We start from the raw sequence: 25,256 nt of genomic DNA on the forward strand, positions 1-25,256 counted from the left end.
AGGTTTACCTTTTGTCTCGGGTCTCGAGCCCTCAGCACTCTTCAGAGTGGATTCAATGAAGTAGTCATAGGCATCCAGGTGAGAATGAAATGACTCAAACTCCCTATCTAGATTGACTCCTTTACTGAACTTGTCCCAGTCAGCATCCTCTACCTTCCACTTAGGTAATGCTTCAGATGGAGCATTTACAACATATTTCAGATGGATCGGGTAATGATCACTTCCATTCAAATCTTCATTAACAGACCAGTTAAAGTCAAGGTGGATATTTGTTGAGGACATACTAAGGTCCAGTGCAGAGAGATGGTTATTATGAATGCTGTGGAAGGTCATTGACCCATTATTATATAGGGCGATATCGTTCGTGTCAATAAGGTCCTCGATTATTTTCCCTTTGCTGTCTAAACACACACTTCCCCAAAAGGGGGTTGTGGGCATTGAAATCTCCTAATAAGAGAAAAGGAGTGGGAAGTTGGTTAATCAAGGACTGAATATCTCCAATGTTAAAAGAAAGGTCTGGTGGGAGGTATAGTGAACAAACTGTTATCCTTTTGTCTAATATGACTGAGACAGCAACAGCTTGTAGAGTTGTATATAATTGTATTGTGGAGTGCTGCAGAGATTTATTAACATTAATTGCAGCGCCTCCATGGGCACGATCACCGATTTGGGGGAAAAGTTAAAAATAGCATAATCAAGTCCAGGATTATAAGGAGAGTTACCTAACATAATCTCCTGCAGGTATACAATCCCTGGAATGAATTCATGCATTAAAACTTTAAAGTCTTCTGTCCAGGCTCTGAGACCCTTACAGTTCCACTGAAGGACATCGAACTTGAATGTTAAGGTGGTAATGTACTACTTCCCACTCTTTGGAGGGGAAGTACTGATCCTAGGGTGGAGAGGAAAATTCTCCTTAATAAGAGATTGTTTTCTTGATCCCTTTTCATCTATATCAGAGATCAGGGTTTTTGGCTGACAAACAGCTTTCTGAATTCGAGGCTGATGCTCAGGATTTTTACTGTGATTATGTGCATCACTACTGCTATTAGTCTTGGGGCAGCAAGACTGATGAGAACTCGCATGTCTCTGAACTGGATCTGCTTTCGGAACTATCTTCCTTGGCGGAGAGATCTCTTCCAGAACACTGTACCCATTTGAAGTTTTTATGATAAAACTTTCATTATTCGGGGATGTGTTTCTTATACGCTTCCTGGTGGGCGCAGCTTTAGTTATATCATTGTGGACGTTTGCAAACTGCTTAGGGGCTGAGTTTGCAACCGTTACATTTGTATCAGCTTGTGAGGATAAATTGTCCATGCTTTTGGAAGAAAAATTTTTAGTATTGGGCTTTAAAGCACTTGCTGACCTAAGTTTCCGATTATTATTTCCTGTGCAAGGAGAAACAGGTTTCCGATGCTTACTGTTAGATTCTATTACTGGTGGCCTCTCATTGCTAGAACTCTTCATCAACTTTATTACAGAAGCATAGGTGAAGTTGGCACTCTTGTTAGCCCCCATTACCACACGCTTTGCTGCACTGATGCTGAGATGTTCATTATCAGCCACTGCCAACACATCTTGCTCAAACCTGTATCTGAGGCAAGTCCTACTGTTTGGAGAATGATCACCCTTGCACTGGAAACAATAACGGGCTGCTTCGCACTTGTCCAAATTGTCATGCTCGGCTGAGCACACAGAACAGCTCTTATTGTTTCCACGAGTCTTGAATGTGGCCATATTCGAAACATTTGCGACATTGTTTAGGGTTTCTGTTATATTTTTTTACTTGCATCCTCTCATGGCCAACACTGATGGTATCGGGCAAGTAATTGGAGGAGAAAGTTAAAAGCATAGCTGCATCCCCTCCCAATTTTTTTACATTAGATACACAAGGAGGGCACCTTAGGAGAATCTCCTCCTCATTAAAGACATGCAAGTCTCTGGAATAAACTACCCCTTTCAGCATGTTAAAGAATCTGTGCGATGTTATAGCCTCAATATTTCCACTTTTTGGGGGTTGAAACTTTGATAACAAAATAGCTTGCGTCTCATTGCCTGCTTTTATGCGTAAGTTCTTTCCATATCGTTTCAGATTACCGATAGGAATAGAACCCACTTTGTTCTCAATACATTCTGCAGCCTTAATGAAATTTTCACTTCCCTCTTTATAACTGGCAACATGCCATATAGGGGGAGGAAGCGTCCTGGTATATGTTGCTGGTCCACATTCTTCTTTCTTAGGAAGAAAATCAAATGGCTCATCGTTCAAATTCCTCACAGAAAACTCCTTGGTGCTTAAAACAGCGTCATTTAGAATGTGGCCATTTAATTTCATTTGTGCCTCACTAGCTTCTTGGGGAGAGGAAAATCTAATGCATGCAGAAAAAGACTACTTGTCTTTTTCTAGAAGCATCTTAATCCTCTCCACCTTACCAAACTGTTTTGTGACACTATGCAAGCACTCGTAGTCCAACGAAAGGCTTGCATTAGTGCAATAAAGCACTCTATTGTTCATGTCAAATCCACCAGTTTTAATAGCACCCTGGTGTCTCGGTGCATGGTTCTTTGTGATAGCCGAGCTCATATCCGTGTCCATGCCTGAAGTTGCCGCCAGTGCCGTTAAGTCGTCAGATCCAGGGGAAGGCAAACATTGGTCGATATCCATAAATTCAAATATATTTGTAGGACTTGCCTTTGGTTATATCAAGAAGGTATTGTGGGTCAGTCAGGTATTCAAATTCTCCACCAATGGCACAAGTGAGAGTCGACTCCCAATGGTCTACCCCATACCCTACCCTTACGGGATAGCACCAATACGCTTGCAGTGGCCCAGGTAAAAGCCTATCTGCCCTGTCTTGGGAGTTTCTGCCCTGGCCCCCACTAATGGGGACCGACTCCCCACTCCAAATGTATTGGTGGGCTTCCGGACAAAAGCCAGGAGTCCAATCCCAAACACCAACCCCCCCTGGATTCCGATGGGCTGATGTTTGGAGATGGTTCCGCCCTCAAGGTAGCAATGGGAGGGTCCCATCATTACCTCTTGGGTCCAAACCATATCAGGTGGCAACTCAACCCCCACAACTCCCACAATTGGCTTTGAATGCAAACCCCTTCCAAAACACAATTCCTTCCCAGACTCACCTAAGCAGTAAAATTTAACACAAGTGGAAAATTCCACATAATTAATCTGAAATGCTAATAGAAAATATTACATGAAGGAGAAGGATGTACTAAGAATGAAAAAATTGCAGAAAGAAGGAAAAGTTCTGACTAATTTAGTTGGATCAGCAGCTGGGCCCCAAGGACCACTGAGAAAGCAACCCCACCAGGCATCAGAGCCCAGCTGCTGGTCCCTAAGCCCCCTACCCACGTCAAGGGGTCAGCATCTAGGGGGGGGGATAGCAAAGGGACTTATCCAAGCCTAAGGTTGTCAACGGTGCCAAAGAGTCGGTGGATCCAGGGGACAGTGTACTAGAGAGACTAGTCATGGGAATTTGAAGGAAAAAAAAGGGGGAAAACATACACACAACAACTGCTTGGGAAGACCAACAAGGTATTGCGGACTAGACAGGGTTTGACATTCTCCACCAACGCCACACGTAGAAGTTGCTTCCCCACGGTCTGCCCCATACTCTACCCTTTCGGGATAGCACCAATAGGCTTGCAGTGGCCCAGGTATAAGCCAATCTGCCTGCTGGGAGTTCTGCCCCCACTAATGGGGACAGACTCCCCACCCCAAACATGTTGGTGGGCTTCCGGACAAAAGCCAGGAGTCCCATCCCAAAAACCAGCACCCCCAGGATTCCGATAGGCTGATCCCTGGATATGGTTCCGCCCTCAAGATAGCAATGGAAAAATCCCATCACCATCTCTTGGGTCCGAACCGTATTGGGTGGTGACTCACCGCCACAACTCCCACAATTAGCTTTGAATACAAACCCCCTCCAAACCACAAACCCCTCCCAGACTCACCCAAGCGGAAAAATTTTTCAAAAGCGGAAATGTCCACGCAAGTTAATGCCAAAAGTTTTGTAGGCGTTCCGTCAGGATCCGGCCTTCGCAAACTTGAAGGCAGAATCCCTTACCCCCTCACCATTTGAAGGAACCTACTCGAGGGGAGTTGAACACGATTTCCCTGTTACAACCTGGGGACTAGTGAACTCCTGAACAGACCAGAGTGTAATGAAGATGGCACTGACATATGTTGTTGTCACATCTGTGCAAATAAGATGAAGAGCCTAGGTAATCATTGTAGGACAGGAGATAGAGCCATCCTGTCTTGAGGTCATCATATTCTAACACTGTGCCAACAAGCACTAATCTAGCTGAGACAAACTATAACAGAATGCTTTGTATGTAATTGGTTGGTCTGTCTTTTGAAGCCCTGGGGTGATCATGGGAATGTATCTTGTTTGGAATGTAACTCGTTTGAGGAAGAACAGTCGCTACGCTGTCAAAAATATAGATAATACAGCAGAGGTGCCACCCTAAGCAATCCATGATTAGTGAATTTCTGACCATCAGGTAAAATACAGAACTGCAGCCACATTTTTTTCCACAAACTGGTAGAAGTTATAAATGGAGATAAGGAAAAGTTTATAACTAAAAAATGTCAAAAGGTCTCAACTTGCATATATGTAATCTCAGAGGCCTTGTTTTCATGTATTAGAGTTTATGTAATTGAAGGGGAATCTTAATCCTGATCTTGTAATCTATACTAGGCATTTCTTTTTTGTGAGGTTATGAGATTGATTGATTGATAGCCGTAATCAAATGACGGTTTTTATTGGTCATGAGGTTCTCAAAACATTGGTTGTGAAAATCACTGTTGTGGAATTTGTTTTATGATGCTATATTCTTATAGTATGGTACATGATTAGATATGAATTCGATGTATCTTTAGTCCAACATGGTTTATCTAATATATTAATCATTGTCATTTTAAGTGTTTTAATAAGATTTGTGGCTAAGATTTTAACTGATCTTTGTTGATTATCACAAATGCAATTAAGAAGAAATAAAGTAAGATGTTGATCATTGTTTACCATACAAAAAAGAAATGCAGTGGAGGTATAGACTGTATGGATAATTCTGATTAGAGTTATTTTTAGTGTATGCAAGTGATGATTGTTGATCTGGAAAACAGTACATATTGTTCAGTATGCCGATGAGGCAACACTTGAGGGTGTAGTAAAGTCTCCACACCACTGGAAAATGAAGCTGCCTTTAGTCTCATTTGTGACATGGAATAGATTAGTGAATGGTATAGTCGGTAGCATATGAGGTTAAACTCCATACAACAAAAACCTATTGATTTGTAGCTCATGTATGTATAGATTGTTTACCCCATCCTCCCTTTAGGTGAATGGACTATGCTGAATAAGTCTAAGGCTTTAATTGGATCCTGAATGAGTCTAAAGCTTTATCTAATCTTGGAGTAACTTTTTACTCACATCTTACTTTTCAGAAAAGCTATGAAAGTGTTGGCAAGTGCCACATAGAAGTTAGGCATCATAAGTATACGTACTTTTACATTTTGGTTTTGCAAGTAAAGTATGTGTTATTGTTTTTATGTGTGTTAAAAGTTCCAACCAGAAATGCATAGTATAGTTACAAAATGTATTGTGCATGCTTTACATTGGTAAATTTGTGCTTATAAAGTAATTTTTTAAAAGTATATGTGTCACTTTTGTCTAGTAACCAGGTAATATAATATTCCGAGATGATTGATTAAATGAAGTGTATGTAATTCTGTGTGTATTTATATTATACATGCATTTCAGAACAATCTTACTACGCACTGCAAATCATTGTTAATAAAATCTATAAAAACATTTTTTATGTGAATATTAAGCTGATTATATTTCACTGTCTAAGAATGTGCTCTCAAATGCTAACAGTATCCATATGCGAAAGTCAAATAGAATATGTAGTTGTATCTAGAATAATAATTTTGATAAAATTGACACTTACCTTGTCCAGTTACGTATATACGTTGCACATTATTGTAATCTTATATATAATATAAACATTATCATGTATGCACTCTTTTTTTTTTTTTAAATTGTCTGACATATTTAATCAAGTTACAGTGCAGTATACTACTGTAATATCTTGATTAGATGCAGAAAAAGCATAAATGTAAAGTAAAAGAACTTAGACAAAAAAACCTCTAACGAAGTCTGATACGTACCTGCCTACCCCTCTCCACCATCCTACACTGCATTCCAATCCCTCTCCCATCCAGGGAAGCTCCTGGTAAAGTTTACATTCTCAAAATCATCAGCTGACTGAGTTTCACTGTTATCATTATCATTATTTGCTAAATTCAGCATATGTACTTGGGAAATACATTTTTTGAAAATTAATAAAGTCTGGTATTAAAATGCAATTGTTGATAATCGACTTAACCCAGTGTGGTGTTTAGAATAGTGAAGGTCCTTTCCAACATCATTTCCACATCCAACTGCACTTCTGTCATTTACTATGGTTGGAAATGTGACACACACACTCTCTCTCTCTCTCTCAGCTGAAGCTACTGGATTCTGATTTGTTGATAAAGCACATTTTATCATAACTGAATGACAGGGTACCTTGGTTGCCAGGTTATTAATTGTGTACACAACCTTGTGGAAGACTGCTTATCTAGTTAAGACATAAGGTACCATTACCAGAAAGAAAGGCACAGTTGTGAACTTGTTAGAAATGCAGCAATAGATTCCAGATGTGACCTAATCTTTAGCTTTCTTGATTTTGCTTGATGGTGAAGATGGTGGTTCCACATAAAGGATGACTGGATATGGTATGAGATCTACTAGTTTCCAAAGATCCTGGCCAGCTTTGCATGCCAAATTCATAATACAAGACCAGCCATTTGGAGGCAACAGAGTAGTGCATGTATTAGGGCTTGTGCCTTGTATGATAAGGCGCCCTATGAGGTAATGTTAGACTAGCGATAATCTTACGCTAAGTCGGTTGGTATTGCACTTCCATCTTCAATGGAGTGTCTGGGGGTTTGTAGATCATTTATGAAGTCGGTATTATCTTGTTGGTTATTACGACGATGTGTTAAACTCATGGTGAGGAGGTTCTTGTAGAAAACACGATATATAAAACTATATGTATTCTTCTGAAGTTTTACATGCTGAAGATCAGATATGATTGTACAAGTCTTCTAATAACGATAGCTTGATCGCTTCTGCCAATGATGATGGCTAATCCTATTCCTCTACATGATAAAGCTTAGGTAAAGAGGTACAGGTCTTCTAATGACGATAGCTAACTCTCTTCTCCTCGTCTACCATCTCTGTTACAAGTTATGAAGGAACAGACAGTAGTTCGAACATATGAACATACATACAAATGACATAGTTCATACGAACACACAATCAAAATGAGACACGCTACAGATCACGTAGGCGGTAGTTGTCTCAAGCAGGGAGCTTGGACTAATGTTTATAAACAATTGAATGACTACAGGTGACGGCATGTTATCTTAGCCTACTTTTATTGTATACGTCATCTTTAGCGTCTCTAGTCTGATCACATTCCTGCAAGCAATCTGGTTGACCTCTTTAGTTTTAGACTTTTATATATATGGACTAACATTCCATATTTTTATTATGTAAACACTTACATCAGCTCGGTCAGCTACCAAAATAAAACCAACTACTGAATATTACTCAAACTTGACTTGCATTTGACTTATAGGAGTGTGATACAGACACTATGTGAATATATATATATATATATTAGTAAATAAAAATTCATGGTGTACATGAATTGATTCAAGTAATAAAATATAAAACAATGATATTGGTAAATAATAGTGATCACGTGATATATAATGATACAGTTTTTTCACTTCATCTCATTAAGATACATATGCTACAGAAAATACTAATGTACTCTGATAATTGCATAGAATGAGATTAATGATATAAAAAAATCATATTTTAACTGATAAAAAATTTCATATATGAATTGATAAAATTATTAATGTTTATGCTGATTGATTCGTTGATTTTTATGCTAAATGTTATATATCTGATACATTAATCAATATCTAACTCATATAACTGCAGATATTGGTAAGATAAAAGGTAACAGATTGATTATAGGCTACCTGATTTGTTTATACATATGTATATGGATTCATATAATTATGATTAATATATGTGCACTTTAAATAGATTCCTATTGCGTACAACGCAAAGATATATTTCGACTCTGTTTTTATTTATGATCAATTATATATAGGATACATGATACTTTATATATCATAGGATACATGACTGAGGTTATACTACTTCACTTTTAACTAGCGTTCGAACAACTTTTCGTCCCATTACACAGTTCCAGACAACCACCTATAGCCCAATGAAACGGCCTATTTTCACAGGGTTTAAAACAAGGGGAAAACTTGGCTGGGCGGGTCCAACGTTCTATTTTGCGCTCATACTTATTCTCTGCATCCTAAGCTACACGATTACGTTCGCGATGAATAAAAAAAAAACATCCCCAGCACGAGTCCTTCGCCAGCAAAGTAGAGTTGAATATCCTCGGGTCGTAATTGTCGGAAGTATGTCCCTTTCGTAGTCGATTCCGACAGCCGCCGGAGCATTCCGCATTAAAACGAGATTAACGACGAGATACGGTGTCGGTCGAAGAAGTCCATGAAATTCCTTTACATTGTAGGCGTTGTTACTTGACTGTAGTCGTCCTCGCTGCGACGAACGATTTTTTTGAAGTTGCGATGTGAAACTCTCGTACTGCAGGATACTGTAACCGGTTCCATTAATCAGCCTGCAAGTGAAATTATACTTGTCACAAGGGCAAAGTAAATTCAGACGACATCCAAATACAGGGGAGGGAAGAGAGCCATTTAGACCAGAGTAACCCACATGAATTCGCTGTACAAACTTTTTAATCCATGGCATTAACAATGAGTGAACCTATCCAGGTCTATGATGACTTGTAAAAATATCCATAATTATAAAAATAAATAGATATCTTTACGAATCTCAAAGAAATTCGATATTACTGGTAGTAAATTACTAGAGGAAAAAGTGTGAAACGGAGCTATTTGTAAGATTGCCAGGCAACATAAGAGTCAAAAGAGAAAGATTAATCATGATTCTGTATTTCTTTATGCTAACTGAAATTAAGTTGTGATAAAATCTGATCCTATGTGCCCTGGAACAAAAGTTTCATATTCAATTTTCTCGGCGCGGCATCCTCTGAGGTTAATTTTAAAAACTTTATTAATAGGTAGGAGATGCAACGAAAAAAACCCACTATGTAACTAATTTCTAAATAAACTTTGGTTTTTCAAGAAAAATGTGACATTTCCCATGAATGTTTTACTTGAATTGTAATAGGCTAATGTTGCAAGTAAATATTTCACATATATATCTTGATACTTCTAAATGTCTATGAGGTTCAGAAAAAAATTAATTCATTTTGATGTTATAGAAATTCTATTTCCTTATTTTGTTTATTATTTTAAAATGATTGCAACTCCTTAGCTAAAGTTGCATTGCACACACGATAGACACCTTGTACCTAATGTCTGCCTTGCCCATGAGAAGTTCGGCTAAGCATTCCTTTCTCTCCAGTCAATCTGTTTTGCAAGCAGAGACGACACACAGATGAAGCCTGTGTAAGCAGATTATTGAGGTTAAAAGGAACAATGCTGATACGGCAATGATGACGTCGTCACTTGGCAGGAGATTGCTCTCAGCCAGCTAAGAGTTACGTTACTTGCTGCAATAAATACGACTTTAGGATAAATTTATTATCTTTTAATACTCGACCCACACGAAAAGAATGTCTGAAAAAAAAACAGTACCAAAATTGAACAATATATTAGTTTCATGTTGGAAAACTGCATGATTATGTTAAATTAAATATTCCTTATTGAAACTAATGAAAAAGGTTTACATACAATTTCTATATATATTATTAGCCCTGTATAAGATTCATATAGGATTATTTCATAGATAACATTTTCACTTCTAGACTTCTGACTTTAAAATCTCTTTATTTCATTTTATTTATTTATTTATTTATTATTATTATTATTTTTTTTTCATTGACTACGCAATATAAATCACCGGGACAGACAATATGTCAGTAGGTTTGGATATGTGTTTGAACTTTTAGCTTATTTGTCATTACTAAAGCGTTATTGATTTTATCGTGATTCCTTTTTTTTATTATAATTTGTAACCCATCCGACTTCTTACGGAGTGTATTATATTGACTCCACTTGTATCCATATTTATTTTATTTTTTTATATTTATTTATTTATATATTTTTTTTTTATATATATTTGATAAATTAATGGTTAGCTTGAATATGTGGAAAAGAATGTTCTAGCGGCATACCGTAATAAGGCTACTTGCGGCATCAATTCTATAGATACAGATATAAATGATAAAGGTATTTAAAACGCGAGAACCGCTATAATCCAGTTCGGATCCAATATCACGAGTTGTAACTCGTAAGACATTGACACTTCCTATTTAATTAATATCCGGTATTCTACCAACCGATTGACTCTGGGTGATAAAACTATATTATTGGTTTTCTTAATGGAAAGGAATTCACACACGTGTTAAGGAGATTATTATTTGATTTACACCACCCGAGTCACAGATTATTATGTGTTGAATTCCATATTTACTGATTTAGCACTCATAAATATTCCTAACGCACTCAATTGCGGTGTTTGTTTTTAGTGCTATTAATTCTATATAACGTGTCAAGGAACTATTGACACTAAGAAGTGGTTTATTCCCTCTGTCAGACTCGTAATTCTGTTAATAATTCTACGTATATTCTTTCAAGGATTGATTTTGGCACAGGATAGGCTCCTAAACTGACAGGTGTCTTAGTGTATCCCTTGTTTTCATGACACGTGTTACAATTAGTTATGTGCTTTTTATATCTGTAAGCATTGTAGGCCAGTAAAATAGTGATTTGGCTTTCTGTGACATAGTAGGGAACCCTGGATGACGGAATGCAACCAGTTTATGACGATTGGTATGAAAGAGATTATTACTACTACCTGGTCGTTAGTCCTCTGCTGTGTTCTTCGGGTTTTCCTCGTCACAGACCTACATAGAACATTACATTTGATTACATTATTCTGATACACATACTATAATATACTTTTGCTTTAGGGTTTCTGCTCGAAGGTGTTTATTGTTTTTTGCCTAGCCACTGACCCTGTTTCCGTTTCGAAGTGTTTATTGTTTGGTATTTTTCGCTGTTGACACTTGCTTTGTTTGCAGTTTGTAACAGTTCTGCGCTCCGACCCAGATATGCAATGGTCGCGATCTCTTGGTTAAGGAATTTTCTTGTTTAGATACGGTTTTAACAATAGGCACGGATGTTTCTATATCTTTTAGTCTAATTAATGGTTCTTTGCTGTAATGGTGCGGGATTGCGGGATAATGCGTCAGCTATGATATTTGCTTTCCCAGGTAGATATCTTATCTTGGCTCCAAAGACCTGAATGATCATTTGTCACCGAGTTCCTTTTGGACTGTGATTAAAGCCTTTGAAAAAACTCGGTAAAGGACTCATGTCAGTAAGGACTTTATCAGGATAGCCATAGATTATGAACTTAAATGTACTAGTGAGTTAAAGATACCTAGCCCTTCCTGCCTATTACTGTATATTTACTTTCAGAGGGCTTTAGTTTACGTGAATAAAAAGCTATAGGGAAGAACTGTTTATCATATTACTGAAGTAGTACCCCTCTTACCCCTTGGTCTGAGGCGTCTGTTTGCAATAAAAAAAAATTCCTTATTTAAAATCAGGGATTTTTTTAAGTTAGGTGAGCTGCATTATTCCGCTTTTAAGATATCGAACGCCTGTTGATGCTTTTTAGACCATAATAAATCTACGCTCTTCTTCGTAAGATCTGTTACAGGAGCTGTCATGATTGAAGAGTTACATATTTACATACGATTGTAATACCCACTATTGCTCAAAAGTGCTGTATCCCCCTTTTACGTTAATAGGTACCGGAAAGTTATGAATAGCCGACACCTTACCATGGATTACTTTAAGACCTTGACTAGACACTAAAACCTAGATAAACATGTTCGGTTTTTAAAACTCACATTTAGATATTTTACTCTGATTATTTGTCTTTGTCTCTGTAGCAACTAGCTCTACTTTATTTGTGAATGTACTTTCTAAGGTATTAGAAAAGATTACAAGATCATCCATATAGGCATGTAGGTTATCCCCTAAAAGTCTCCAAACACTATATTGTAATTGGGGCGCAACGTAAGCCGGAGGCATACGTAAAAAATTGATAATGTCTCCTGATGTGCTGAAAACGGAGTATGAGGTACAATCACTTAGGTAATGGTATCTGGTAAAGCTTTTAAGTAAGTCCAAGCTGGTGAAAAATTTATTCTAACCTAACAGAGATAAGATGTCGTCGCTACATGGCACTGGAAACTATCGGGAGTCGTTTCTTGTTTAAGCGACAGAAATCATACGCAGATAACGCCAAGTCCGATCTTTTATGGCATGACTTTTGAGGGAAAATTATATGGCTATTTGATTTCCTAATGGCTCCTATTACTAACATATTTCACTTCGTCATTTATCTCTATTTTGAAATTGCAGTGAAGTCTATACGAAGGTACGTATATAGCTTTATGTTTGTCCTTAGACCGTATTTTGTGTTAATTACATCCGTTTTCCAGAGATCACTCGCTAGTGGAGAAACTTCCTGGTATTCAGGTAAAAGATAAAAAAAATTTCTGCTGAATCACCTCTGCTTGAAATGACTTTCTGATATTACTTTAGATAGATTTATCAGAGAGATTCATCCACGACTGGTTTGGGCGGGATTAAAAGTTAGCAACAATAAAAGAAATGCGATATTTATATGTATATGTTTTTGTGGATTACTATATTAACTTGTTTGCAGCGAGTCAACCGTGTCTATGGGCTTTGTTCGCGGAAATCGTTATATTTCAGAGTGTCGGGAAGGATTAAATTTCATTTCCCAGCAAAGTCTTTTTACACGCACTAAGACATTCGAGGGTGCATGCTTCTCGAGATTTTGCGTGCAAAGTGCGACTGCGGTTGTGGGAGAATTCTGTTGGTCATTTGAACAATGTTACGATTTATGAGACAAATGTATAGTTCCTTTATATAAGTTATTATTTGATTAACTGTCTCATTTTTGTTCAAACGGATTTTAATATGTTTGAAGGTTTATAGGATTTCCCTTTGATAAAACGACGCCTTATTTTGCAGGATGTAAGTTAATATTTTGTATACCCTTAGATGAATCTTACAATTACACTAGATTACAGATCAATGTTTTTTTATAACTATAGAGGTATCTGTAAACGCTCGCTTATCCGGACTTCTCATTAGGGAAGTTCGAACAACAGACGGTGAGTCCCGTAAATACAGGATATTACGTGTACTAAAGGAATAAACAAGATATTCTAATTTTTACGGCGCGTACAGTCCGGGCTTTATTCCACCACTACTTATAATAACTTACGTATTAAAAAAAAAACGAAAACCTGCTCTGATTACTTTATACGGTCCGTGTGTTTCATAGGAAAAATCCTTTTTAATTCAAAAAAATATCGGTATGTATGAAACCAACATCCGCTTTTCCCCACTCTGCTAGAGTCGCTTATTGTATGGAATTTGCTATGCTTTGAACACTTCGGCAGTTTTTGACTGACCTTGACCGCTTGACTAGTGACACAGTCACCGAGTTTGCTTGTTTGATTCTGAACGGGTCTACTGTCCTGTTTTTTTTTTTTGTAATAATTAAGATCCTTCTCTTTATTATCCATCGGCAAACGTATTGTGTGTTTTTTTAGTCATTATGTTGCTGGTTACGTTATAAAGCAATGAATGACGAACTATTAGGAACTGAGCGATTACTAAATAAGGACAAGTTATCACTACTGCATTCAATATTAACTGTTTGTACTTCATTCTTTGCTAAAATTTGAAATAGTGAGGGATCCTGGTCAGCGCATTTAGCCTGATGAAAGTTTTTTACAGACATGTTATTCCTTGCAATCCAGCCATATTTTTTAAAGTTAAGTTGAGTCATTGAGGTTCGATATTTTATATAACTCAAAAAACTCAAGGCTAAAACTGCGATCGGGACTTGCAAAGGAGCATTTATTGTCATGACCCGAAATAGTGTTACCTCTAATTTATATAGATTTGTACGGTGTTCCACTTGTTTTTTTGTGTGTTTTCTAATCACTACGGTGCTTAACAACCCTATCCATGCATCTGCATAAATACAGACGTCCACTGCGTAACGCATATTCACTGTTTAATACGATTTGTTACGTAAGGGATTATAATCACCCAAAATGATAAAATTAACATAGTATATGATTATGATATTTCAGTAGAACTTCTGGAAACAGACACTCAAAGATAAAAACTCGCAGTAGCGAAATCTCAATGATGTTGATAATTTCTGTAAAAAAGTAAGATTAATGAATGTCTCGTAACTTCAGCCACAGGAATAACGAAATTCGACCTGCAAAGGAAACTCAAAGTTACTCCAAATGAATAAAAAATTGTACTTAGCTTGCTTTTGTGGAAGTCACGGTGTTCCGATAACGACACACGGCCTTGGTCCTCCTTCTCTATTTAGCGGATGACCTGGTTTGGCTTCAGTTTCCCCCGTGCGCGTTGTTTCGATGATTCGAGCCCTTGAAAATCCGATGCTGCAGACGCGTTCGGTTTTGTTTCTTGGAGTGCCGGAAACGCTCACTAACGATGTTTTCTTGAATGATTCTAATGAGAGACGAAGCTTGCTTGCGTTGCCGTAGGAGAGACGTCGGTTTTGTTTCTTGAAGTTATTCACTAAACGATGATACTAAGTTGGTTGAAGAATCTGTTGCTTTCGTCGTCGTTGAAGAGTTCTATTGTTTTCTGAAGTCGCTCACTAACGATGATACTAGGTTGCTTGAAGAATCTGCTGCTTCCGTCGTCGTTGACCTTCTTCATGAAATTACATTTTGATTTATTATTCCTTGGTTTTTCTTTGTAGGACGTTGTAAGGTTCGTCTGGTACGCTGGCCACCAATATTAGGGGTGCTTGTGCCTTGTATGATAAGGCGCCCTATGAGGTAATGTTAGACTAGCGATAATCTTACGCTAAGTCGGTTGGTATTGCACTTCCATCTTCAATGGAGTGTCTGGGGGTTTGTAGATCATTTACGAAGTCGGTATTATCTTGTTGGTTATTACGACGATGTGTTAAACTCATGGTGAGGAGGTTCTTGTAGAAAACACGAAATATAAAACTATATGTATTCTTCTGAAGTTTTACATGCTGAAGATCAGATATGATTGTACAAGTCTTCTAATAACGATAGCTTGATCGCTTCTGCCAATGATGATGGCTAATCCTATTCCTCTACATGATAAAGCTTAGGTAAAGAGGTACAGGTCTTCTAATGACGATAGCTAACTCTCTTCTCCTCGTCTACCATCTCTGTTACAAGTTATGAAGGAACAGACAGTAGTTCGAACATATGAACATACATACAAATGACATAGTTTCATACGAACACACAATCAAATGAGACACGCTACAGATCACGTAGGCGGTAGTTGTCTCAAGCAGGGAGCTTGGACTAATGTTTATAAACAATTGAATGACTACAGGTGACGGCATGTTATCTTAGCCTACTTTTATTGTATACGTCATCTTTAGCGTCTCTAGTCTGATCACATTCCTGCAAGCAATCTGGTTGACCTCTTTAGTTTTAGACTTTTATATATATGGACTAACATTCCATATTTTTATTATGTAAACACTTACACATGCCCATGAGTAATACATAATGCCCTTTTGATGCTACAGTGGACCCCCCACAAATGGCTAGAGATTAAAACTGCCTATTTTGTTAGTTAAAACTCAAGAAAAACCCACTAAAAATGTTTATACCTGGTTTTTTAATAGTTTTATCACAAAAAGTACATTTTATGATGAAATTGATAAGAAAAGACCGTAATTTGTGGATATTTTTCATAGAAAAGTACGTGAATAGGCCAATTTCCTGCAAATAACGCCCATAGAGGAACCCGCAAATACGCGAGTCCATGAATGTGGAGTCTGCAAGTACAGGTGGTTCACTGTATTCTTTAAACATACCACCTTTAATCAAATTAAGTTTTCCCCCGATCCTGGATATGAGATGGCCAAAGGACATCCTTCATATTTTTAATTCTTTTCATTATAGGTTGTAGCCCTGGAGAATTCAGGTGTGATGCTAATCGCTGTTTATCGGATGAAAAAAAATGTAACAAAGAATTTGATTGCCTGGATAATTCTGATGAAGATAATTGTACTGAAAGCCCTTGGGTTTATTCATTTCCTTCTTCCAGGACCTCCATATCTGGTAAGTAGGTATTTTGTAGTACTACATATATTTTGTAATCAATTACTACGATAATGAAAGCCATATGTATTTTTGTATGCCCCTATCATTAAGAGTTTGCTGCTGACATCTGTTATCTTCATTATATGATTCTGGATATAAGTAGTAATTGGTAAAGTTACTGAGGTTGCAGTACATAATTTAAATATTGTTTTCATGATGCTGGTTTTCTCTTCAGTTCAGTCATCTGTTATTGGAATTTAGTTATAGAAAGAAAATGCAAACAGAATTACATAAAAGGAAAATAAATTGGTTACTTCCATATTTAGAATGAAATAAAACATTTTGGAGTTTGTGTACATTTTATGTATACTACGTATGAGTAAATGACTTTGATGTAATCTCACTGCATGTGGTAGTAACCTTCATCAAGTACTGCATCATAGTGGATATCCTGTTTGTATGCTTGGATATCCTGTTTGTATGCTTGAAGAAGCAAAATAAATTTTAGTATAAGAAGTCACATTCTTTACCTAGGATAGAAGCTTCAACTTTTAATAGACTAATTAAATATACTGTAACTGCCGGTTTGATAGAAATGTAAATTTTGTATAGAATATGATTAAATCTTCTGTAACTGGCCGTCATCACATGTGACTGTTCTGTATGGTATAATTATGTACTGTAATTTGTATAGTAAACTTATTTAAAGGTGTAGCTTTTAAAGTCAGACATTTAACTACAGGATAATGATGAGTATGTGGTGGAGTGGCTGAGTCTGTGTATGTAGTAAATTATATATTACCAGTTAAACCCGTATATTAGTAACATTATATTACATGGTACATATTTTTATTAATTACTTTCAATTTCAAGAATGTGTGCCCGACCTATGGCATGTGGGCTACAGTGCTTTTGTTATAATAGTAACAGTTTCTGGAATAAAATTCAGAATGATAAATATATATGTAGTACTTGAAATAGGTTTTATTAAGAATATTACTTGGTTAAATGCATACCCTTGCCATTGCTGCCTTTTTAGCAGAAATAGCACTGTCCAAATGACACCAAAGCACCATTTGGCCATTTAGTTACACTCGTGATGGCATGCACAAGATACTGAGATTGTCCCCATGACAGCACCCTTGTCCTGTACTGTTAAGGTCTTCAACTTCTCCAAGTGACCAATGGGATTACATGTCTTGAACCCTTGCATTCTGACCAACATATTTTTCTGGTGTTCTTTTGAATTTTTCATGGCCCTATAAGAAACCTGGGACTAGTTTATCCACCTCCTTCCAACAGGGATGTAGCCAGGAATTTAATAAGGGGACCCACTTGTGAAAGATGAACCAGGCGAGCACAGCGAGGCCCTACATTTTGATGCACATAAAATATATATTTCTGGGCTCAGCCGTGTCGCTCCCGTGAAATATGTCTGCTTTAGCACTATTTCTAGTAAAATATTGCTATAATACCAGAGAACTGCTAAATTGGACATGTCAGAAGCTTCTGACTCGCTCACCCTATATAAAAGGTGTCGGTATAAAACTGGGGTGGGGCGAGTGTTAAACACTACCACAGCAACCCCTCCAATTAGCCTTTTCCTCATCAAAAGACCCTAAATACGGGGAGCCGACCCATAGGTCACACCTAGCTACCCCGTTGAAGGCGTCTGTGACGTCATACTTATCGATAGCCATATCGTGTTCGTACGTTCGAATATAGCTATTTGTTCTTTTATTTTTATTCTTGATTACGGATCGTCAATCTACCTCTTCACCCAAGTTAAGTACTGGTTCCGCCCTTTTTCAATATTTAGGAGAGTGATTTTCCTTTCGTTTTGCCTTTATTTAGGATTTTATTAGGCGTCACTTATAAGTAGCGGGCGGGCGGCAAGTCGCTTTTACGGCTTATCCTTGAATTGTACCGATTTCGAATGGTCTTCCTCTCTGCTTGTAAAATGTGATAATTCAGTACATATATTTATTTATTTATTTCTTGGGTGGCAGTTTTTAGTCGATCCTATTTTCGTTTATGTTTTGTTATTTTCATTATTTTCATGTTTTTCACGGGGGTCTTCATTCGAGCACGTTTCTTTATTTCGTGCTTCGCCGTTTATATCCACTGCCCCCCCCCCCCCCCCCTGTTATTTTTAAGTTTGGTTTACTTCATTCAAGAATTTTCCCTTTTTTCTTTTCGTCAGCTTGCCGTTTATCGTTTTGTCAGTAGGCAAGTAGTTTTTTTTCCCTTTCCCGCGCCCACCGTTATCGAGTGGCCTTCATTGCGGTTTTATATTTTACGTAAGTTTATTTTCATTCCCCCGTGTTAAAGCATGATTTTCTTTTAGCTTTAAGTAATTGATTTTTTTTTAATTTTTTTTCTCTATGTATATGTTGGGATGTTAGGTCGGTTAGCCTACATAGGCTATGCCTGCGTTTTCCTCGTGATCTTTTATTTGCGAGGGTACGCTGCTCACGTGATCGTCACCCCATCAGCCCTCCCCTCCCTCCCCCTCACGTGGGGCTCCCAGTTTTATTTGGGTGCTTCCTCTCGCCTCGGTTGTCGCTGACAGCCGTTCCCATCAGCGGAGGGGGGGATGTAGAGGGTCCTCCAGGACCTTAGGTTAGTGGGTGTCGCTTCTCAGCCGACCGCCTCCGGAGTTGATGATTGCTTTGCGTATGCAGCCTCGGCTTCCGTGATTTGTTGCGCTCTGCTTCTTTCAGCTCCCGAGCTTACATCCATCCGCCTAAAACATTCCCTCTCCGCATAAGGCGGATTTAGATTCCGGCTTCTCCGGTAGTCGTTGAGGGCTATGTTTACGGAAGTTTACTCTTCCGTAGGCGGAGTATGATATTTGTTATTTTAGTTCTCTTTTTTTTTTTATTTTATTTTCTTTTCTTTTTGCCACGGAACTTGCGGGTTCATGTGGCCGTCCCGGGTTACTCCGTGTTGTACCCCCCACCCCGGGTCATAAAGCTCCGGGTGGTTTTATTTCTTACACAGTCCCCGGGACGTAAATATATGAAATGTATATGTGTGTATGTATATATGTATATATATATATATATATATATATATATATATATATATATATATATATATATATATATATATATATATTATATAGTGTATTCCTTTCTTTTGCCACGGAACTTGCGAGTTCATGTGGCCGTCCCGGGTTACTTCGTGTACCCCCCCCCACTCCGGGTCATACAGCTCCGGGTTGTTTTAATTATTACACAGTCCCCGGGACGTAAGTATATGAATATATATACATACTATATATTTTATATATATATAATATTTCAGTTCCTGAGTACTTCCGGCATATGACATTATTATCACAATAAGTCTGTGCAATTGTTCTTATATATTATTGCACTTACAGGCCACTCAGTGTCTGGTTGCCGGTCTACAGGATCATGCAACCATGATGTTTGCCGGAACCATGCCCCGTGCGCAGTATTGCTTTCCGGTTCCGTAGTCTGGCATCACGAAAACTGCTTTGCCTGCTACGCCTTGTACAACAGGTTACCGCACGGCTTGTTCTATGCATATTGTGATGGAATTATATTACACTACTTTTGTTAGTGTAAAAAAAAAAATAAATAAATAAATAAAAAATAAATAAATAAAAAAATAAATAAATAAATAATAAAAATTTCTTTAAATTAAATTACATTAATTAATCAACATATGTAAGGATAATGTCAAAAAGATTTTACTCGAAATTGACACATTCCTTGCATTACAGACGGAGCAGTCTGTTAAGGCATGCTGCTGACTCTCCACCCTCAAGATCTGGGTTGGAGGTTTTGGACAGAACGTAGGGAAAGCTAAGCCTTATATTCTACCTCAAGATATGGCAGCCTTCCCAGCTGGGAAAGCTACCAGATACGTTGACCCAAAAGTCGCAATACCAATTATCAAATCAATTCAAGATTCAGTTATGGAACAGCAAGAGGCAGAGTTGCTGGACCTTGGTTTGGAAGTAGTCTCACTTGAAGTAGTGAGGATTTGCCCGTTACACTAGATATGGTTACAGGTAACAGTGTTAATGAGGCTAGCCTAGTTGGTCACCGGGGTCTTTCCTCGAGTGACTCTGATTCTTCCTCTCCCTTTACTCCCAATTCCTTCATGGGTTTCACAGGAGGTTTGCCCCCTCCCAGGTTGCATTCCTCTCTGTGATTCCCTAGATTAAAGAGAAAACCTTCGGGTAAAACCTTGCTTAAAAGCCAATCAGACACAAAGCCAAGGCCTGGCAGGTGCCAGAGGTTCATTACACATATTAAACCTAGGCTGAGATTTTTTTCTAAGTCTGCAAATCCAAGGCCGGTTAAGGAGAGAACTCTTCCCATTGCCCTCAAGTCCCATCCCTTCAATGTCTTGAGATCGGATACCTCATAAGGTACCGTAGGGAGGGCTGGAAGGTTCCCCTTTAGTCGGCAAAGACCTGTTCAACACGAATATTTTAAATCAGGTCAGTGGTCTTGCTAGCTTAGTCAGTTCAGTCGCAGCAAGGTTGGAAAGGGTGTTTTTAAAAGTTTAGGTGCACAGGACTCCCTGATTGCAGGTCTCAGACAGGAGTCGGCAGTTCTGGCACCTCCTAGTAACTTGGTGCAAGGTCAGAGCATGCCTGACAGGTCCACGCTCCCTCCGTTCCACCCTGGTGATCCTTGGAGGGTAGCGAACTTCGCTCCGTTTGTTAGCGGGATGTTGACTGCAGAAGGTTGTGGTACACGTAGACTCAAGGATTTCGAGTTCTTCCCCGAAAGGTTATGACCACCATTTAGAGGTTATGTTAGGCTTATAGAGGCAGCTTCGATTAGGAAGGACAAGGTCTCCAAGGGGACTGTTATCCTTTCTAGCAATCAGGCTCATCAGTATGGATATGGAGCCTAGAAGTGGATCTGTTCAATACTAAGGTAACAGCATTTAAAAGCCCTTTCATGATGTTTACGTCTGATGACGGAACTCCTTACCTTTTACATAAAAGGATAGCAGGACTTACCCTTCAGGCAGTGACTCGGGAAAGAGCCCCAGCCTAGCAGACAGATCCCACATCATTGCTACTCCCAGGTAGGGAGAATTTGTGGGAAGTTTGCTGGTTACATTCTCGGTAGGCAAGCTTAAGCCAAACTGTGCAATCAACTTGTTTAGTAAGCGCCTCTGTCAGACGCACTGATCCAAGCTGAATTTGATGCTAGGACACGTCTTGCAAGGTCTCTTAACTCTAGTGATGATGGAGAAGGCGGCTCTGGAGTACGTTCATGAACCGCTGTTTAAGGTCATTGCGGAGTAGTTACTTTTAAGCAAGCAATGTGACTCATACTGCTTTCCGGTTACTAAGAGAAATGGCAGGAAGCATGTTTTATCCGAGGCTACGATCAGGCACGAACCCAACGAGCTTCTGGCTTCCTCAATCTGGGGTGCAGATCTCTTCCCAGCTTCGGCAGTAAACAAGGTTCAGAACGAGGCATTATGATTTAATGAAAGCATCAGATTGCGTTGGGGCATTCCTTTCAAAAGGAAATTAGAGTCTTCTTCCTCCAGTTTTAGGGCTAGGAAGGGTCAAAGAAGGTACCAACCTTTCCAAGTTTCCGCAACAGCATCCTGTGCTACAAGCTGTTCTAATTCAGCAAGTTCCCAACCTTCATCTTCTAAGGCTCAGCCTGCGGCAACAGCATCAATTTGTCTTCCTTTTGCCGTCGGCTAGCCAACAGGTTCCACCACTGTATTCAGTGTCGCCTGCTTTTAACCCGGTCTATGAGAATCGGGTATTTCAACCTTTTACCAAGGTTTTGCTAGGGGTTGCAGGGCTAGAGGCCCCTTTCGTCAGCGTGGAGGAACAGGAGCCCAAGGGCGAGCTAGAGGTGCATGGTCAGAAAAGGAACCTGACCCTCATCATCTCAATGAAGTTCCTCAAATAGGAGGCAGGCTATATCTCTTTTAACATCGTTGGGGGTTCAGCAGCTGAGCCGAAAGCATAGTATCCATCTATCAGCATCCAACCCAAGGGTTGATGGATTACTCCAGGGATCTTCTCCAGAAGGGAGCAGTCTCCGGGACAAGAACTTGAAATTTCAGAGTCGTCTATTCAGTGTCCCAAAGAAAGGGGACCGACCAAAGAAGGGTGATCTTAGACTTGTCCCCGTTTAAACTTGTACATTCCTTGCGACAAGTTCTAAATGCTGACCATCTCTCAGGTACGGGCCTTACTTCCCTCGTGGGGCCTCACCACCTATATAAGATCTTACAGACGCCTATTATCATGTCCCGATTGCTCGGCACTTCCATTCATTCCTGGGCTTCAAACTAGGGAAAGAAGCCTATTCCTTCAAGGTGATGCCCTTCGGGCTGAATACTAGCCCCAATGGGTTTTCACGAAACTGGCGGAGGTAGTGGTGCAGGAGCTAAGGTCTCAGGTTTTTTATTGGTGGTGGCGTACCTAAACAACTGGCTAATCTGGGAGATGGCCAAAGACAAGTATATGAAAGCCATGGACGAGGTCATATCTTTCCTGGAATATATAGGTTTCAAGATCAACAGGACCAAGTCCCGATTGGCCCCAGAATCCAAGTTCCAGTGGCTAGGTATCCATTGGGGCTTGGATTCACACAATCTTTCCATTCCATCAGGGAAGGGGATGCCAAGGTAACAAGCCAATTCTTAAAATGCAAAAAGGCTCGAGAAGGAATCAGGAGACGATCCTAGGCTCGCTCCATTTTGCCTCAGTCACAGACGTTTCTGTTTGAAAGCCAAGCTCAAGGACATCAATCGAGTTTGACGTTCAAAGGCCAATGCCAAGTGTGTCAGCGACAAGTTCGGCCGGTACCTCTGATTCCCACGGAACGTCTACGTCCATGGGCAATGCCCGAAAACCTAGCCAAAGAGTTACAGTTGCAGTTCCCTCCCCCGTCCCTACTGGTGCATACAGTCGCATCACTGTCAGGTTGGGGGAGGTTATTCACAGCACGACAAGGTTCAGGGTAACTTGGTCACCCTCAGTTCCAAAAGCTTCACATCAACATCCTGGAAGCTATGGCAGTGTTTCTGACCTTAATGAAGCTCCGTCCTCCGGAGGAGACTCATATCAGATTGGCTCTCGACAGTGCGGTAGTGATACACGGTATAAACAGAGGTGGTTCAAAGTCAAGTCATGTGAACCACGTGCTGATAGCAACTTTTTCCCTAGCTGACAAGAACACCTGGCATCTATTGGCTACCCATCTGGCAGGAGTCCACAATGTAGTAGCAGACGCACTGTCCCGGTCAGTCCCCCTGGAATCAGAATGGTCACTGGACCAGGAATCCTTCATTCAAGAGGGTTTGTAGGAGAGTACCGGGTATGGAAGTAGATATCTTCGCTACAGGGGCAAACCACAAGCTGCCTTGTTACGTAGCCCCAAATATGGACCCTCTAGCATTCGCTACGGACGCCCTGAGTATAGGTTGGAACCAGTGGAGGGAGGTTTATTTATTCCCTCCAGTGAACCTTCTCCTGAAGGTGCTGCACAAGTTGAAATCCTTCAAAGGTCAGGTGGCTCTCATAGCTCCTTACTGGCTCAAGAACAATTGGTTTCCCCTTCTCCTGGAACTAGGTCTTCGTCCTCACCCTCTCCCGGACTTGAGGCTGTCGCAACAAGTTCAAACGGTGACTGTGTTCGATTCCTCAGGTCTTCACAAAACCCTATCTTTATGGATTTCATGAAGTTTGCAGGTAGGAGGATAGGGGACATTGATCCACAGAACATTTTCTTCTTGGAGTCAGACAAAAGAGAATCTACACTTTGCCAGTATGGTTCAGCAGTTAAACAATTGCCTACATTTCTCAGGGAATCAAATGTCAAAGTAATGACAATGAACGTGGCTATAACATTCTTCAGGACTTTATTCGAACAAGGCTTGGCAGTTGCCACAATAACAACCACTAAATCAGCTCTGAAAAAGATTTTTCTTCTCGGGTTTGGTATAAATCTGTCTGAGTCTTATTTCACCCCAATCCCAAGGGCTTATGCACGCCTGCGGCTTATTCACAGGCCGTCGTCAGTGTCATGGTTTCTTAACGATGTTCTCAGGTTAGACTCTAAAACAGACAACTTCAAATGTGATTGCCAAACCCTTTTGCGTAAGGCACTGTTTTTATTAAGTCTGGCTTCAGGTGCCAGAACATCGCAGATGTCATCTTTATCTAGTGGCCAAGGGCATATAGAATTTCCTTTCCGCTCCGGGTGACGTGTTGCTTTCACCAAATAAATATTTTATGGCTAAGAATAAGAACCCTTTGATAAGGTGATCACCATGGAAGGTTGTTCCGATTCTGCAACATCCTTCTTTATGTCCTGTTAAAACTCCTAAGGACTATTTATCTGGAACATCTACCTTTTCTCTGGTATTATAGCAACATTTTACTAGAAATAGTGCTAAAGAGGACACATTTCACTGGGCGACACGGCTTCCTCGCCCAGAAATAGATTTTTCCTACGTCAAAATCCCTTATTCGCCATCGATTTGGGGGAATCAAACAGGAAAGAGGTGCCATAACCTTAGTTCTGTCGCCCATAAATTGACTAATGGCAACTTTTAGACTGCCTAATATGAGAGACTAGCAGCTCAGGGGTTAGTTGGGATCTAAACTTCAAGGGAAGATGTAGTCTCTTTCTGATTTACATGACGTCTTTTTGTAAATTTGCTCATAAATATACCAAGGGGTTGCTGTTTGTTTGAGTTCTTATCTTTTATGATAGTATGACAGTTATAAATGTAATTTTGCAAAAAAAAAAAAAAAAAGAAGGCAAAGAAATATTAGAAAAACATGTAAAAATCCAAAAAAAGTG

The 25,256-nt window shown here is 39.3% G+C and overlaps 1 protein-coding gene across 4 annotated transcripts in view; it reads left to right on the forward strand.

Annotated features, from left to right (window-relative positions):
- LOC135219863 (sortilin-related receptor-like) overlaps nt 1-25,256 on the forward strand; it is a 253,800-nt gene that overhangs the window by 119,209 nt on the left and 109,335 nt on the right. For 3 of the 4 annotated variants that reach the window (XM_064256986.1, XM_064256983.1, XM_064256984.1), the window contains exon 6: nt 16,279-16,437. The exons of the other annotated variant lie outside the window; for it this stretch is intronic. In XM_064256986.1, the coding sequence (XP_064113056.1) occupies nt 16,279-16,437 (159 nt within the window). The remainder of the gene's footprint in view (nt 1-16,278; nt 16,438-25,256) is intronic. 4 annotated transcript variants of the gene reach the window in all.

The sequence above is a fragment of the Macrobrachium nipponense genome, chromosome 1, assembly GCF_015104395.2.
Source record: "Macrobrachium nipponense isolate FS-2020 chromosome 1, ASM1510439v2, whole genome shotgun sequence".
Taxonomy (NCBI): Eukaryota; Metazoa; Arthropoda; class Malacostraca; order Decapoda; family Palaemonidae; genus Macrobrachium; species Macrobrachium nipponense.